Source organism: Chaetura pelagica, unplaced genomic scaffold (genome assembly GCF_000747805.2).
Source record: "Chaetura pelagica isolate M959 unplaced genomic scaffold, ChaPel_1.0 scaffold829, whole genome shotgun sequence".
Classification (NCBI taxonomy): domain Eukaryota; kingdom Metazoa; phylum Chordata; class Aves; order Apodiformes; family Apodidae; genus Chaetura; species Chaetura pelagica.
In genome coordinates, this window is record NW_009954535.1 from 1,118,625 (window position 1) to 1,135,797 (window position 17,173).

Consider the following 17,173-nt stretch of genomic DNA (forward strand, 5'->3'; position numbering starts at 1 on the left):
CTGGCTGCTACTGCTCTCTTCAGTGTCCTGGATGTTTCAGTAAGGTTTTCCCTGGTACTCAAAGACATTTTGTTATCAGTTATATTGTTTTCCTGAGAGCCGCAGTCACACTTTCTGTGAACCTTTCCTGTCTTCAATCAGGGGCTCTTCATGTATCTAAGATTACCCCTAAGTTACTGTCTCTAGTATGTCTACAACAAAATCTATCCACCTTTTTTGTCTGCACAGGGGAAAGGAGAGAAGCACTTCGGTGCGCAGCACAGCAGGTCTGGGCTGGCAGCCTGTCCTGGGGGGTGTCTCAAGGTGGAGAGGACCTGCAGCAATGCTAGGGCTCAGGCTCAGCAGCCTGGAGGGCTGTTGGGCAGGCTGCTCTAGAGCACACCTTCCCCCTGCCATCACACAGGGACAGCTGCTACAGAAAAAAAAGCACTGAAACTTATCGCAGTAACTGAAGGCTAGCTCATAATAATTCCAGTGCCTTTCAGTGGAACCAATGCAAAGGAGTACTTGCAAATCTGCTATGATTTAATTACTCTTCACCTAGTTCCCAGAGTCAGCTGTTTTACTACAGTGCATGCAACATTTTGACCCTTAGAATATATTTTTAGAGTAGCTGAATGCAGCAGTTGTTGTGGGAAGTGCTGGAGAATGGCTCAGTTTTTTGTTTCTTGTTAATTTCTATAATAGACATAAAAAATAATCACATCACAGTCTCATGGTTTATACTATTCCCATTTCCAGTTAATATTTGCTTTGAGCTGTGTTAGATTAACATAATGAGCCTTATGTGTGCATGCACAAGTCCAAAATCTAGATTTGACTTTACAAAAGTAGACACATCTCCTAAATTTGCTTATGAAACAATATAATGATTGAACTCAAGAATAATTCAGGTGGAATTATGCTGTTTTGCAGTTGGTAGGTTAGTATTGCTTGATAGAAAAGCAGTTTACCCAGAGTTCATTGGGCCAAAATATTGTCTGTCCCTGTGAGAAGAAATTATTTGGAAGGTTATTTGGGACCATAGCTCAGAAGAAAAGGAAAGAACTCAGCATTGAGACATGGACAGTGGGATTGAGTGTATCCTCAGCAAGTTTGCCGGTGATACCTAGTTGTGTGGTGTGGTTGACACCCAAGAGGGAAGGGATCCATCCAGAGGAACCTTGACAGGCTGGAGAGGTGGTTCAGTGCCAACCTCACGAAATTCAACAAGGTCAAATGCAAGGTCCTGCACCTGGGTCAGCACAACCCCAGGTGCAAATAGAGGCTGGGGGGAGAATGGCTGGAGAGCAGCCCTGAGGAGAAGGACTTGGGGGTGGTAGGTGATGAGAAGCTGGGCATGAGCCACCAGTGAGAGCTGGAGCCCAGAGGGGCAGTTGTGTCCTGGGCTGTATCAAAAGATGTGTGGCCAGTAGGGCCAGGGAGAGGATTCTGCCCCTCTGCTCTGCTCTGATGAGACCTCACCTGGAATACTGTGTACAGTTCTGGGCCCCTCAGCACAAGAATGATACAGACCTGTTGGAGAGGGACCAGAAAAGGGCCCCCAAGATGATCCAAGGCCTGGAGCAGCTCTGCTGTGAAGACAGGCTGAGAGAGTTGGGCTGTTCAGCCTGGAGAAGAGAAGGCTCCAGGGAGACCTTGTAGCACCTTCCAGTGCCTGAAAGGGCTCCAGGAAAGCTGGGGAGGGGCTTTTCATCAGAGAAGACAGTGCTAGGACAAGGGGTAATGGTTTTAAACTGAGAGAGGGGAGATTTAGGTTAGGTATTAGGAAGAAATTCTTCACTGTGTGGGTGGTGAGGAACTGGAATGGGTTGCCCAGGGAGGTTGTTGATGCCCCATCCCTTTTAAGGGTTTTAAGGCCAGGTTGGACGAGGTTTTGTGCAGCCTGGTCTAGTGGTTCTCTGCTCATGGCAGGGGTGTTGGAGCTTGATGATCTTTAAGGTCCCTTCTGACCTTAATGGTTCTAGGATTCTGTGATTTTCATCCTGTCTTGTTCTTTGCCTTCTTGCATGTATAATTTCAGCTCTTACTCAATATGGATACAGATCAGCTGATGAGGAAGGGATTAGTTTATCTAGCAAAGGCAGCAAACAGCCATTACAGACATTACTGCAGCTCACACCCTAAACCTGAGTGTATCCCAGGCACGCCATACAGAGTGTTCTTCTTGGCCTGGTTCTATCATTTCCATGTGCTGCTTAGATGAAAGTGATTTTCTTATGGAAAAGTTGCCATATTGTGATAATCATTCAGCCAGCCTGGATTCTTGACATGGTTGTTCTATTCACTGAATCACTGACATGCCAAAAGTTTAAGCACATGCTCGTACATACAAGAGGAGTTAAATTCCTGCTTAAGTGCTTATGGTCCTAGCAGTTTAACACTGGATTTACACTGATACAATTTATATCATTGTGCTTATTATATTTCTTATTTGAATGTGAATAAGACTAGATTAACTGCCATTTAAAATGTGGTTCCATATATTGTTTTCCCATTATGGAAGTGGTTTATTTCTGCACCCAGCTCTCATTCCTACCCTTCCCCTCTCAGCACTGCAGCTTGCTCCCCTTTCTGGGTTTTTTCCACTGAGAGATGACTGAGCAGTGCTGCCTGTGCTCTGTCTTTCCTGCAGACAGATTATCCTGCCTGGACTCCTGCGTTGGTTGCACACAAGCATTTTCATGGCTACCCAGTTACTTTTGCTGGGAACTGATCTAGCCAGAAAGCATCTTCTTTTTATCCCCAGGCAGTTTTTAGTTTGCTGTGTTGCCACAAAAATGCTTTTGCCAGTAAAGGGGTAGCCTGTGGGCAGGAGCAAGCAGCTGGGTGTGGAAGAGGTGATAAATGGCAACACTCTGGTTTCATGTGGAAGCATGAAGTAATTTGTGTGGATACAGCTGTTCGTGGACCACACATAAACTGAACCCGTGAGAAGGTTGTGTTGTTGCAGGGCTGCTTTTAACTGGGCTTATTTCTTGATCTGGATTTGCCACTGGAGCTAAAATACCACACAGCTGCACTCTCAGGTGGTTCCATAGTCTTTACAAGCTGGACATGTTTGACACTAGACTGCAGAGAAGGAGAAATCTGATGCAGATCTGGTGTGAGCACATGCAAACATTTCTGCCAGAGGAAAGGTGTGTGTCAGCCTCGTGTCTGGGAAGCGGCCACGCTCAGGCTGTGGGGAAACAGGAAAGGGCCTGGGCTGGTGGGGCTGGCTGGCCTGAAGTCAGCCTTGCAAAGAGAAATGTTGACTTGGGGCTGGCAGAGCGAGGTCAGCTCAGCATTTTGCATGCATTTGATCCAGGCTGTAAAATCATCAGCCCCTTTCATTCTGTGTCTGTCCTTCATGTCAGACATGGACACGGCACAAATATGTCAGGTCTGAGAGGCACAGAGCTGAGCTGAAGCTTATTGATGTGGTACTGATTTAATTCAACTATTTTTTCCTTGCATTTCACCTGCTTTGAAAAAGTGAAATAATGTTGTTATGGAAGGATGTAGGTTCAGGTTCCTGATCTCTTTTTATTGTGCTGCTTCTGAACTGTCTGACAGTCCAGCTTGTCGCTGGGTCTCATTAGATGCACTTTTTCCTTCAGTTACAGTCAAGCTGCTTTTCATTACTATGATGTGTGAAAGAGTGCTTAAAATGCTTTTGCAAGATATAAGAGTAATACTAAGCCTTATTTATAGATGAGTACACAGGGTGTGTGGTTTGTCCATGATGATAGAGGAAGGCTGCAGCCTGCCAGGACCTCCCATGAGGTTTGGTTCTTAACTGGAACATCTCTCATCTGCATGTCATTGAAAAAAGTGTGGGTCTCCTTCACAGTGGTGGGAAGCACACACAGTGATCATTATTTATGCTGGTAATTACTCTTACAATAATTACTTTAGATCTATCTATAAGAAGTATGTTAAGATGGAAAACCTTTTTATGGGCTTACTGCATATTATAGGCACACATTTGTAGAGGAATCTTGAAGTTAAAAACTTCTGTGTCATTTACTGCATATCATTAGGTAAATATTTGAACATACTAGGTTTAATATAAATATTTGCTGCATTGTAGGTATTAATGTTTTATACAGATATGAAATATTAAAAGAACTTACCAAGCAGTTACTAGTCCCAGATCTTGCCAGATGTAATAGCTGTCTTGGCTGTTTGAAATGCATCCATCCTAGTAACTCCCTGCTGTGCACGAGCAGCATGAGCCCTAGGCCTGTTCCCTTCCAGCACTGCCCAGCTAACCAGCCTGATGTCCTTGTCCCCACAGCCCTGGGCCCGCAGCAGGTGCCCCCCGGCGCGGCGCTGCGGGGCCTGCCCGGCGCGCTCACCGCGCAGCAGCAGCAGCAGCAGAAGCTGAGGCTGCAGAGGATCCAGATGGAGAGGGAGCGAATTAGGATGCGTCAGGAGGAGCTGCTGCGACAGGTAACGCCAAGGGTGCTACTCCCTTACTTTGTTCAACAGCCTGTAGTTCAATAATCCACATTTTTACCTGGTACAATGAGCTGCTCTGTTACTTTATGTCAAGATTAACCACTGGGTTTGGTACAGGTAACCAAAAAGCTAATACGTGTGGAACGTTTCATTTTTTTTCTCTAAAGTGTCACTGAACAAAGGGCAGCATGGCCATCTGTCAGGAGTTGCAGACCTGCTTCTTACCAGCTACAGAGGTAGTGTAAGGACCAAATTGTGGTCTGTGCAGTTACTGCTCATTAGCTCCCCATTTAACCTGGTTTGCACAGCAGACTGTGTTCATGCTTCACTGAAGATAAAGCCCGAGTTGTTCTTGACTCTGATCCCAACTCTGTAACTCGCACCCTTTGCCTTGGAATTAAAATGAAATCACACTCACATTTACATGAATACCTCTGATTTGAAAACTTCCTGGAGATAGTTATTTGTGGATGTTTTGTTTATTGTTCTATTTCTTGAGTTTCAGGTCTTTGTAATGACTCATATTGTACAAAATAGATACGTAACTTCCTTTACAGCACCTTAAGGAAATAAAGAGTTTTAACAATTGCATTTCTTCTGTTATGAACAGCTCCACTGACAGTGATGTGTTTTGCATGGCGTATTAATCAGCTTCCTCAGACAAAATAAATAATGTATTTCCCTCAGGAACAGGGTAAATGGAGTATATTTATCTCTGCCTGTGATTATTCCCATGGTCTTTGGTGAATATGTATGTTCTTGGTGCTCTTGCTGAGCTGGAGTGAAAGGCAGGTATGATTCCACTAGAGTATGCGCTCAAAGTTCAGCAAGTTCTTGGTGCTCTTGCTGAGCCGGAGTGAAAGGCAGGTATGATTCCACTAGAGTTTCTGAATTTCTTTACCTGCTCATGTCAGGGCTGTGTTTGACTTCCATGCTTCAGACCTGAGTGTGGAAACTGTACAGAAAACAACATCTTGTGCCCATGTTCAGTTTCCATTACCCTTAATTTTGGGGAGTTACATTATGATACACCAGGGGGTGGTTTCTGACCTGAGCAGTGATCTCAGGTCTTTTGCCCACCTTCTCCTTCACTGTCAAATGCTCACAACATAATAGAGATGGGTGTGGGGATATCTGGTATGAGCTTAGTCATAATTGTCATTGTGCTAAGAACGTGTTTAGCTATTTTTACTCTCTTTGGCTCTCTTCTTGCTTCAGGACAGGAGCAAATTAAGCCTCAGAACAGTTGTGCCACTCAGAGGAGGGCTGGTCCCCCTGCTCTGCTGACTGTTTCACTGGTGCAGGCACAGCCCTCTGTGCGCTACTTAACCAGGCCTCCGGCTTCCTGTGCCCAGTTCCACCCTGCACCCATGGAGCTGGTGTGAGCTCCACGTTGCACAAAGCAGGGCAGTATCACTTTGCATTACTGAAGTTTTCAGAACAACATATTTCCCCCCCCCCAGGAAAGCAAGAGGCAAAATCCATCCTTCCCAGCAGAACTTTGTGAACTTCCTGCCAGTAACCTGAGCACTCCTGAACCCTGGCAGCTGCGGAGAATGCGACAAATCCCTCTGGAGCCCTCAGTGTTCCAGCACAGTTACTCCTGCCCTGACCCTTCATTGCTGCTTTTGCTTTTCTAGTGTAACCTGTCTAAGGGGAAAACGCTGAGTAAGTGTGCTCACTGCTGCTCATGAGTGCGAGGGGTGCAGGGAGAGTGAGGGGGCAGGAATTCTTGTGGAGGGTCGCAAACCTCCCTTGGCCTGGCAGCAGCTGCTGGCTCCCCACGGCCATTCCTGGCTGCAGCTGCTGGGGTGGAGCAGCACACCCAGCTGGGAGGAATTGGCAGTTCTGGAAGTTTTCTGCTGAGGGAATTTGTTTTCTTCTTTGTCCTCCTCTTCATTTCTCTGGTAAGGCCTGTAGAACTGCAGACTGAGTTACGCACAGGAAGAGCAGCATTTCAGAAAACCAGCATGACATCTTCTAGTTAAATGTTTCCTTACTCAGTTTTATCATTCTGGAAAGAGTCAATTTTCTTTCTTACTGATTTGTTTTTGTCAGCTTTCCAAAGGAAAAGGGAAAATCTGCTTGCTGCTGAAGAGCTTCTTGGAAAGGGAGGGAGGTAGAGGTGATGTCAGCAAGAAATCTCTGGAAAGGCCCTACAGGGAAGATGTCCCAGCATGTCTCTGTCTGCACAAGTGCCACCTTTCACCTTGTTTGGAGAGGTGCAACCAGTCACAAAAAGGCAACACTTCTCAGAGGTTCTTCCTGCTCCCCTGATCCTATTGCATAAATAAGTGCACAAAAGATGCAGGGGCTCAAAAGAGGCTGTAGAAGGAGCAGTGTTTGAGGATGCAGATGAAGATTTATGCCTGTTTTGTCCTTCACGGAGTAGAACCTAGCTGGGCTTCTACAGCCTGAGCAGAAGAATGTCCTGCTGTGCTCTTTCCACTGCACAGACTGGCCCATAGTCTGATTTACTGATGGCACAGGCAATATCTGATGTCACACTTTCCACCCTAAGTGTGAGGACTGGCAGAATCAGAGCTGCAGCAATGAGCAGTGTAAACTCACTGTAAAAATGCCCCAGCTGGAAATGACAGTTTGGCAACTAAGCATGGAGCTCAGTTCAGTTCTGCCAGGGGGGGGTTCCAGGAAATGTGATCGTGATTTTCTAGATTTGTCTGGCATACTGCTAAAAAGGGGTTTGCAGCAGAGTTGTGTTCAGAGGCACTGAGTAACTCAACTCACTGCAATGCTTTGAAGTTTGTAAAGATTTTTGCAAATGACCACTGATGGAGCTTTTTGGCATGCCTTTCTGATGTCAGAGTGCTGTGGTGGTTTTTTAAAAATATATTTAGTTATTTATTTGTTAAATCTCCCTTTGTTTTTTAAAAGAGCATATGCTGTAGTGCCAAGGAGATCATTATGGGCATTTGGTCCTTCCTGAACTCAATGCTAAGGATTATCTCTGCTGGCAAACAGGAGGCACTCCTGCATCCTAGAGCTGCCAACTCATTGGAATAGCTAAGGTTGTTCTTGAGGAATGTAACTGTAATATCACTATTCCCAGAGCTGCCAGAGGTCTCTGGTATTTTTTGCTAGGAGATTCCTGAATATTCTTCTTAAGAACCTTGTAATCAAGCTTGAAACAAACAGGAGACGGGGCTATTAGACAGCTTTTGTGACTGCCTAATTGATGCATTACTATTGACCATCACTGCAATAGTACCAAAAAAGCAAAGAAGTGAAGAAGTCCACATCAGTAGCAGTATTAAAGCTGTAATGTAACTTCTGAACAAACCCCCTGCATCAGGCAGCAGCAGAGGAGGAGCTCACTTTAGTACCCTGCTTGCCCCACCTGTGGCTCTAGAGTGCAGGAGCCTGCTGTGCCATTTTATGAAGTACACTTTGAATTAATATCACAAGTAACATGCAATATATTGATACAAAGACACAGGAGGTGCCACACCATTCCCCAAGTGAGAGTAGATCCAGTAATTTTATAATAAGAATAGTGTTTCTTGCAACAAAGGCAGGAACGTAGATTTTGTAAATGCCAGCGTGAGTCTTTAGGATGCTGGAGGTTTTTCAGCTCCAAACTGTCTTGCTTTGCAAGGTCTGTCTAAATCATGTCGTAGATTAAACATTCCTGGAATGGATTGTTGGCCCTGTTGCAGTTAAGAGGGCCAATTACTGTATCTAGGGACATGATTTATCAGCCTGGCTATGAATCTGTCCTTCATGGACGAAGCAGTAGTTGGCACCACATTTTCCAAAGGGATCACTGGATTCCCCTGATTGCTTGGGTCAGCTGCAGGACAGAAAACAGCAGCTCTAAAGTCTGTAGTACCTGTGAAATTCACAGCACCTTGTGCAGGATCAGTGAGCCCAGGGCCTTGGAAAGGATGGGCATTTTGCAATGCTTCCCTATTTGTGGAAGGCAGTACAGTGAAGAACCTTCAAGTTTAACAAAATTCCTTCTCAAAGAGCTGACTGTTCAAGTTACTGACCATAGGACAAACAGCCTGATGCAGTAATGTGGTCTCTCAGCCCTTGTTCTTACTTTGTTAATAGTCTATTCTGAACTACTTCTGAAAATTAAATTATTGTGGAAACAGGGAGTAAGTTACAGAGGTTAGCAATGTTGAGGGTTTTTCCCCTTACATTATGGTATAGATAAGTCTTTGTGGTATTTTGGAGGAAGGCAGTGCCTGTCTCTTGCAGCAAGCACAGGCTAACTGCAGGTTAGAAGGCATTTTTTCCTGTCCTGATGTTACTTTTCTTAGTGTGCAACAATGTCCAGTGAGACTTGAAAATATACTGCCCGAGTATCAACAACATGAATGTCATTGCTGGATTGGACTTTAATCCTGGATACGTACATCCTGCCTCCTCATATCTATCTTCCTTCCCTCTTACTTTCTCTGTTTCTTTCTTCCTGGCTTTTTTCCTAGCATTAGCCTTGCCTGTGTTGCTGTGGTTGCTATTCTTGTATTTAAAAAAAATACTTTCAGTATCTTCATGTAGACAGTTAAAAAAGCTGGTCTGCCCATTGCCTGAGGTTTGTGCATTTTCATAGACTCCAGCTGATGTAATTATGAATAGAAGCATCACCACTAGAACTGTCACTTGGCAAAAGTAATGTCATACATAAACTATTAAAAATCTTCAGGCTATTTATTCTTAACAGGTATGAAATAATTACACCCTCTTAATACAAATTATTATTTATCAGTGAATACATGGGTAATTTTATTATAAAGGAAACATTGCATTAATGAGCACCTATATATGTTAATTCCCAATGGATAACTGTTGCATTTTATTCATTAAAAGGCCAGGCTGGTCCTCCTCAATGAAGAAATCAATTGAAAATACAGTAAACATCGTATTCTATCCTCAAAACATATTAATCATATTAATATTTTCTGTACTTGGGAGAATGAATGACTGATTTGGTCGGGAAAAGTTTTTTAGCAGGATTGAAATGAAATATTTCCTTTGCTTATTTCATTAAAAAAAAAAAAAGTTTGAGTAAACTAGGTAAAAATCAGATACAGCTTTATTATTTTAAGATCTGAGGGTATTTGTGTTAACATCCTGTGGAGCCAAACTGCTGGTATATAGACTTCTGTACCACTAGATGTCACGGTTGTTTCACAGAGATGATGCTAGAAGTATTTATCTTTCCAGAGGAGTTCTGGAACAAGTTTCCTTTGGCTCTTATGGCCCTTTTGCCATCCTGAAGACAGAGCACATGAGACAAGCCATTAGGCAGATGATTATTAATTAGGCAGAGGGTTCATTCTAAAGATTATTGGGTCACAATCTTGTTTCCAGTGGTTTTCTTCTTTCATGTAAAGTACTCAATGGTTGCATATGATGTTCTTCTGCTTTGGTGTACAGCAAATTATGTCTAGCTGGCTGCCAGCCTGAGAGCTCTGCCAGTTACCTGAGCCTTTTGTGGTGTCCATCACACCAAAGGAGCAAGGCCAGTTTGAACAGAACAGGGCTCTCTGGTCAATGTGGAGCTGGTCAGAAAGCCCCCAGCACAGCTGCCTGCCCTGCATGTGGGCCTGGCTCCAGCTGGGGTAGGAGGGGACACTCCACAGTGTTTGAAGCCAGCATGGGTGGGTAGGGAAGTCACTCTGCCTTTTCTTCACACCTGTGTAAAGTCACCAGTGACATTGTTTACAATTACTGTCCTAAATAAGATGTGTCTTTATTACATGTTTGCTTGTTACACGATGCAGTACTTTTGAGCTGCTGGAAGAACCGTTCCCATGTATGTGTTTTCCTTCTCAGGAGGCTGCTCTGTGCAGACAACTTCCCATGGAGTCAGACAGCCTGGCCCCAGTGCAGGCAGGTGTGAGCACACCAGCCATGGCACCAGACATGAGGCCGATCACAAATAATGGATCCGACCCGTTCTTGAACAGGCAAGTTCACATTGTCTTCATCGGGAAACTGGTTCTGATGCTTCCTCTGCACCTTCAAAGCAGTTCCTGTAGCAGCCTCTCTGTGCTTACTGTGAACAAGGGGCATGGCTGAGTGTGTAACCTGAAATCTTGCAGTTTACACTTCAAGAAGGAATCTTAGGAAAATCAAACAAATGGTAACAGGTGATTTTAATGTCTGTAATAATGTGTATGTAGATGACTCTAAGTAGAATAGGTACATTCCCTAAGTATAAATGAACTCCATCTTTCTAGGCTATCAGAGCGGGTTTTGTCTGGAGAGTTACATCAACATGTGTTTATTTAAAAATTTCAGAGTGGCCTCACTTCAGTTGCTTTATATTTGGGCTGATGTAACATGATCACATAAGGGGTCAACAGTTTAGAATGAGGCTCAATGCCCCAGCCTTTAACTTTACTAGCTCACCTACTGTGCTGTCTTTTTCCAGCCACCATGATCATGGGGTGTCTGGCAGAACATCTGGACTGAAGCTTTCTCCTGTTTCTCTTTGCAGTGGGCCCTACCATTCCAGGGAGCAGAGCACGGACAGTGGCCTGGGGTTAGGATGCTACAGCATACCAACAACTCCTGAGGATTTCCTCGGCAACGTAGATGAGATGGATACAGGTAGAATACACTGAGTTGGCTTAAACTGTAATTATATTAATAACTTTGTGTTACAATCAGTAATGTTTTACAGTTGCATACTGAAGGATAATCTCTGGCTTTGCTATGCAAGTGAACAGACTGTGAGGGAAAATGCCTGAGGTATTTAGTGCCTAAAAGGTTCTCAGCTTCAATGCAGGTTCAGATTCTACTAGTCTGTCTTGGACTGGTACTAAACCAAGTAAGAAAAGGTTGGAAAATGTGGGCATTAATTAGTGTTTTCCTACCATAATTGAAGGTAGGAGGAGTAAAGTCTGGTCTTGGGCTACATTCGTGGTACATATCACTGTTTTCTAACTGTGGGAAACCAATATCATTAATAATGGCCAAGTTGGGTTTGCCTTCAAATAGAATGTATTCAGCTATCATAGATTTTGGTATGTATTTATTTTTATATCAGTGTTCTCCTGGTGTTTAAAATACTGAAATAAATTGCTAGGAAATAAACAAAGTTTTTTTCCAGATACTGAAATTCTCAGCACTTCCTCACCTAAACTTCCTTTTGAAGTCATCAGAAGTTCTAGATGATGCAAAGAGTGAAAAGTTTCTCTCTTAAAGATTTTTCATGCTTGTTATTATTAATTTATGAAAAAGTGTTACAGTATTGCAGAGCTAAATTGCTGTAAAGCCCGTTTTCCATTCTGCCCCACAACAGCATTCATCCTCGTGCAGAGAGCAGGTCAGAGGCCTTAGGCAAGACTCAGTTGCATTTCTCCCTGTTGTGAACTCTGAGCTATCAGGCTTCCCAAGTGGAAGGTGAGAGGCTGATTGCTTTGAACATTGCTGGAAAGGGCCTTTTGTGCTTCTGAAAGCAAAGCAAGGGTATGAAATTAATTTTTGGAAGAATATGCATTCTGCAAGCAAATACGGTTTTGAGATAACATTTTTAAGAGGACAGGAATGCTCACAAGTGCTTATGGGAAAAGGGGAGTCTAATTTTTACATCAATGAAGTTATTTTAAATTACCCACAAGAGAAGTATGGTATTTCAACGGTTCTTTTTTACTTTTCCTAGGAGAAACTATAGCACAGACAACAATGAACATAAATCCACAGCAAACACGTTTCCCAGATTTCCTCGACTGTCTTCCAGGCACAAATGTTGATCTTGGGACTCTAGAGTCAGAAGACCTGATCCCTATTCTCAACGACGTGGAGTCAGTACTCAACAGAAATGAGCCCTTCCTGACCTGGCTGTGATCGACTGGGCCTACAATGCAGTTCAGCATTTCACTTATTCCTCTTGAGACAGGGGTAGAGTATCTGAAAATCCTCAAGGGACACAACTTGCTGCCTTAATGACTTTTGTTACATTATCTTTACTGTCAGTTCAGTCTCTGCCTGGATTTGATTGACACTAATTTAAATATAAAATACAGATATATAGATATATATAAATACTTATATGCATATATATTTCTTCCTCTTGAAAAAAAGAGCACACTACTTTACCCATCTGTATACTTATTTACCTTTTCACACCAGGCAGAAATGTTTCACTGTAAGGACAGAAAGTAGGTGGTGTTTGTGCATCCCTGAGTGATCTCCTTGGTATTGATTAACATCACAAACTCTCCATGCATCACAAAAGCCAACTACTAGGTCACTTGGTTCAAAAAACAAGCACAGGATCACACCATGAGAGCAGTCTTATTACTGTGTTTATGACAATAGTATCAGAACCTTTTTTTATCAACCTAATTAAGCCTTAGACATCTTTTTTTCATTTTTTAGTAAGTAACTGTGCTGTATGGAATACAGATCAAATCTGGGCCGTATCAGCCATAATAATTCTCATTGTGTATTTGTAAAGGCACAAGCAGTACTATTGCCATTTGTTTTTTCAGTATATTACTGTACAGTTTTAAGAAAATACTACTTCCAATCTTGAAAGTACCAGAATTGCTTAGCAGTATTTTTACACTACAATATTGTTGCAAAATAAAGCAGGCTGGTACTGATTGTTGCCTTTTAAGAACAAAGCAATGTAGTATTAAAAAAGCATTTTTTAAAAGATCTTAGACTTTGATGTTTGTTATATTAAGCACTACAATTTTGTAATGTAACATATGAACAAACAATTTTTTATATATATAAAAACTGTGGCAAAGATCTTCAATGCAGAAATGTGCTTTTAAAATCAGGTCTGGAAAAAGTGGCACAGCTTCTTGATGTCATATGTAGTGGTGAAAACCCTTGCTCGTGCTGTTTTCAGTGATGTTTTTAACTGACAGTGTCAAAATACATGTAGTTGTATACATGAAAAAAAGATGGTAACTTTATCAGGGCAAGGCCAAGGCAGTATTGTGACTGCTCTGGTAAAGCTGCTGAGTTCTTAAGTCTTTCACTTCTTGTGCTTGGTGTACAGGAGATGCAGTGTGTTCTGTGTATTCCTGCCTGTTGTGTATCCTACAAATCCTTCTTTATCAGAGGTTTGGGACTGAGGAGGCATCAAGGACACTAAGCTTGCAGTTCCCCTGAAATGCAAATGAAGTCCTGAAATTCTTAAGTATTTTGAAATTATATTATTTATAATCAATGAATGTTAAGCTTTTTATATTGAAAAAAAAAAAGTCTTTTTATGAAAGGCATTGGAACTTTTCTCTAAGCTTGATCCAGGCCGCGTTAAGAGAGGAGGAGACGCAGCACTCGGTGTCAGTGTGTTTGCCAGCGCTGACACCACTACACTGGATCTTACCTGTGCACCAGAATATTGATCACTAAAGGCTCTTTCCATCTAGTGGATGAAGGTGGGTGAAAAGGTCAGAGATGAAGCGATGGAAAGGTGGAGCAGGTTTGGAAGGCAGGTGATTCCATAAGAAATGTAGATCCTTGCCAGGACAGGTGGTGCAGATGGGGGTACGCAGGAACAAATCACCAGTGTTCAGTAAAAAACATCACAGGAGAACCTGATGCAGTGAACTGCCTGGTCAGAGATGAGCTGCTGGGTGGACATGGTGTCTGAAGGTGGAAAATAAAAAGGACACACACCAAAATTTTGGAAAAAGAGATGGAAGGGAAAGACCTACAGTTGTCGAGTTTTGTTACGTAGAGAAAAGTAGCTCTTTTTATGTTCTGGGGCTTTTTTTAATAGAAATGAGATGGGACAGCAGAGTGGTCTGCACAGAATTTCATTACTGAATGGGCATTGTGTTTCTTTTATTCTTCTTTTTTCTTAAATTATTTTTGCTAGTGCTAACCATTGAGGTAGCATGGATTTCAACAAACAGGGGACCGTGCAGGGCCGACCAATATTACTGTAGTTATGATTAATCTCTTTCTTAAGGATTTCTTCAGGTTGTCAGCCTAAATAAAAAACAGATGGTCCCAAGGCTTTGTTCTTCAGTGACATGACTGAATTTGGTAAAAGAATGGCAGGTTTTTTGGTGTCTGGTTGTGATGCCAATTGTGAGGCCAGCTTGCCAGCCCTGCAGGGCTGGCCCAGCGAGCTGAAGCCATTGGTGCTAGAACAAGGGGCAGTAGCTGCAGACCTGAGCTCTAGAGTCAGCCCGTTCATACTGCTCGTCACTAGATCATCTTTAGACAGTTTGTTCATTTGCTGGTAAGTCTGTACTCTTGCAAATTTTAGTTTTGTCATCAGAAAGGCTGGTTCAGGCAGGTCAGATTCTCAGCGGGTGTGGATGAGCCTGCCTGGGCTGGCTTCTGCTTGGTTTCATCACCTGAAGGCCGAGCTTCTTGCAGAGGAGACTAGTGCTGTTTTCTAGTGAAGTCACGTGGACGTTTGTCAGAATTGTGAAGCTACAAACTTTATTCCTCTTTCATTGGTGTTTCAGGTGGTTGTGTCTTGGTTCAAAGACCTTTAATAGGTAAAAAAGTAAACTATATTTCCTTATGACTTCCATAACACACCAGCTGCAGATTTGGAACAGGAGGGTGCTGTGTGAAACAAAACTTCCAGTGTAAAACAACTGCCAGGATCTTAGGTCGGGTCTTCACTCAGTCATGAACCAAATCATGGTTAAGTTGAAAGTGATTCTTTAAGCTTTTCATTTTTGTAATGGAGAGGATGTGTCAGATGAAGTGTAGCAACAACAAAATTGACATTCTAGAGTTACCTTTTTTAAAAGTTCCTGGCTTTAAACAGGCTTATAGCAGAACTTTTTAATTATTGAAAGCGTATGTTAATCTTACAAAACTGAATTTATTGCTGACAATATTTCATTGTTCTTTTTCAGGTTTTGAACATTTGCTTTACCAAATGTACACTGTCTACTTGTAGTATAAATACCATAGATGTGCCAGCTGGACAGTTTACTGCTGACCATCACTGAGGGTGGCATACAAAAATCTTAGTGATACAGAAGTAATGGGATGTTGTTAATTACAGTTTGTATCCTGTAATACTCGTAGAATGTACATGGGGGCAGGAATGGGTTTGACTTTTTGACAACAAGTGGTGTTTGGGGGAAGGGAAGACATTTAAAACAGACATTTAAAGACTGTTTTAAATGCAGAAAAACATAGATAAACATAGATGTTCAAATGAACTTGTTTCCTAATACACTACATCCATGTATGTGCTAGTACTTTAACTTTTTTATTTACTTTTTTTTCATTTTGTTATATGACATGTGTGAGCATTTGTTTTCTATTTCAACCAACTGTATGTATCAAAAGCAATCAGATCAAACTGTTGTATCCAGGGTTTGATTCTGACTTGTTTTTTTTTTTAAATTCCTTTGATCTTGTACATGAAAAACAAATATAAATGAACTGAAATATTTTGGATGCATATTGGTTTATTAAATTGTTTTTTTTTCCTTTGGAGGATTATAGTATGTGCTCCCTAGAGAACTGTGTAACACTGCTTGGAATAAAGGTACAGACATTCTGTGCGAAAGACAGACATTTTTTGTTAAGTTATTAGCACTTAGCAAATGAAATTAGTTATTTTGCCATTGTGTTTCAGTTCATTAGTAGTTGTTCTGGCCCTTACAGTGGTTACAGTTTTACTTACAACATACTCCCCAGGGCTACCATTACTTATTTAAGTGGCACCTTGTAATTCCTAATTCACTAACAAATGTTTTGTTACTGTTTGTTTGATACTGTTATGTCCAAGCAGAAGAGTTAGCACCGAGTCCATTTGCTGTTAAATTCTGTGCTGGTGTCTTAACTAGTGCATTGTTTTCAGTGTGATCCCTTGTTCAAGAAGTTTCTTACATTCTGCATTAAGAAAATACCTGTCTTCTTTCCTACCAACAAGCCATGAAACCTAAACATCCCAGGCTTGCGTTTGAATATCTGGTCTTGATAGTCATGGTTCATGACATGGGTGATTTAAGATTCATTTTAATACTCTTCCGTGATTCACTCTGTTACATAGTTCAGCCTAATTAAATGTTAGAATGCTTCCAACATTATCTTCCATTTACGTAGACCAGCTCTGGAACCTTCACAAAACAGAAATGTGAAGTCTATTAGCTTCTGACCCTATTTTGAGAAACACGTTTGCTAATTCATGGCCTATTTACTCCGGAATATTAACCGAGTTTCTTTGGCAGCAACACTGGATGCATGTTTGTGTCTACAGGTCAGTCAGCCTGTGGGGAAGGTGCATCCCTGCCCCGGCCTGGTCAGCAGGGCCCTGTGCAGATGCTGCTCCGGGGTGTTGTGAGAAACCCCTTTCCCAAGGAGGGGTTCCTGGGACCGTGGCGTTTCAGAGGAGGCCTCTCAGCGCTCAGGCTTTTCCAGACAACAGTTTCATGTCGCGGTCCCGCTGCTGGGCCCGCCGGGCCTCCCTGTGGGGTCTCGGAGCGCGCAGAGAGCGGGGTTTGCTGCAGGGGCTTCGGGCACAGCCCTCCCCGGGCTTTGGTCCCGCCGGGCACTCAGAACGCATTCCTCCCTCTGCGTCATCCGCAGTGCCTGCACTGGCTACCTCTTAGGCCTTTGTAATTCTGCTGGCTGGGCTCGTGCACTTTGCCAGAGAATAGTAAGACCCACCTGTTTGGGGGGAGGCTTATGTGAAAAACGAGTTTTCCGGTGAGCCGCGGTTTGCAGACCTCCCTGAGGTGGGTGCGGGATGCGGCAGGGGCGGGGCAGGGAGCAGGGGCAGGAGCAGGAGCAGGGCAGGGAGCAGGGG

General features: G+C 42.9%; 1 protein-coding gene across 1 annotated transcript in view; it reads left to right on the top strand.

The window, feature by feature from the left end:
• WWTR1 (WW domain containing transcription regulator 1) overlaps positions 1-12,270 on the top strand; it is a 21,729-nt gene extending 9,459 nt beyond the window's left edge. Inside the window, exons 3-6 of the mRNA XM_010004749.1 lie at positions 4,253-4,437; positions 10,252-10,385; positions 10,919-11,031; positions 12,086-12,270. Of these exons, the coding sequence (XP_010003051.1) occupies positions 4,253-4,437; positions 10,252-10,385; positions 10,919-11,031; positions 12,086-12,270 (617 nt within the window). The remainder of the gene's footprint in view (positions 1-4,252; positions 4,438-10,251; positions 10,386-10,918; positions 11,032-12,085) is intronic.
• The last annotated feature ends 4,903 nt before the right edge of the window (positions 12,271-17,173 follow it).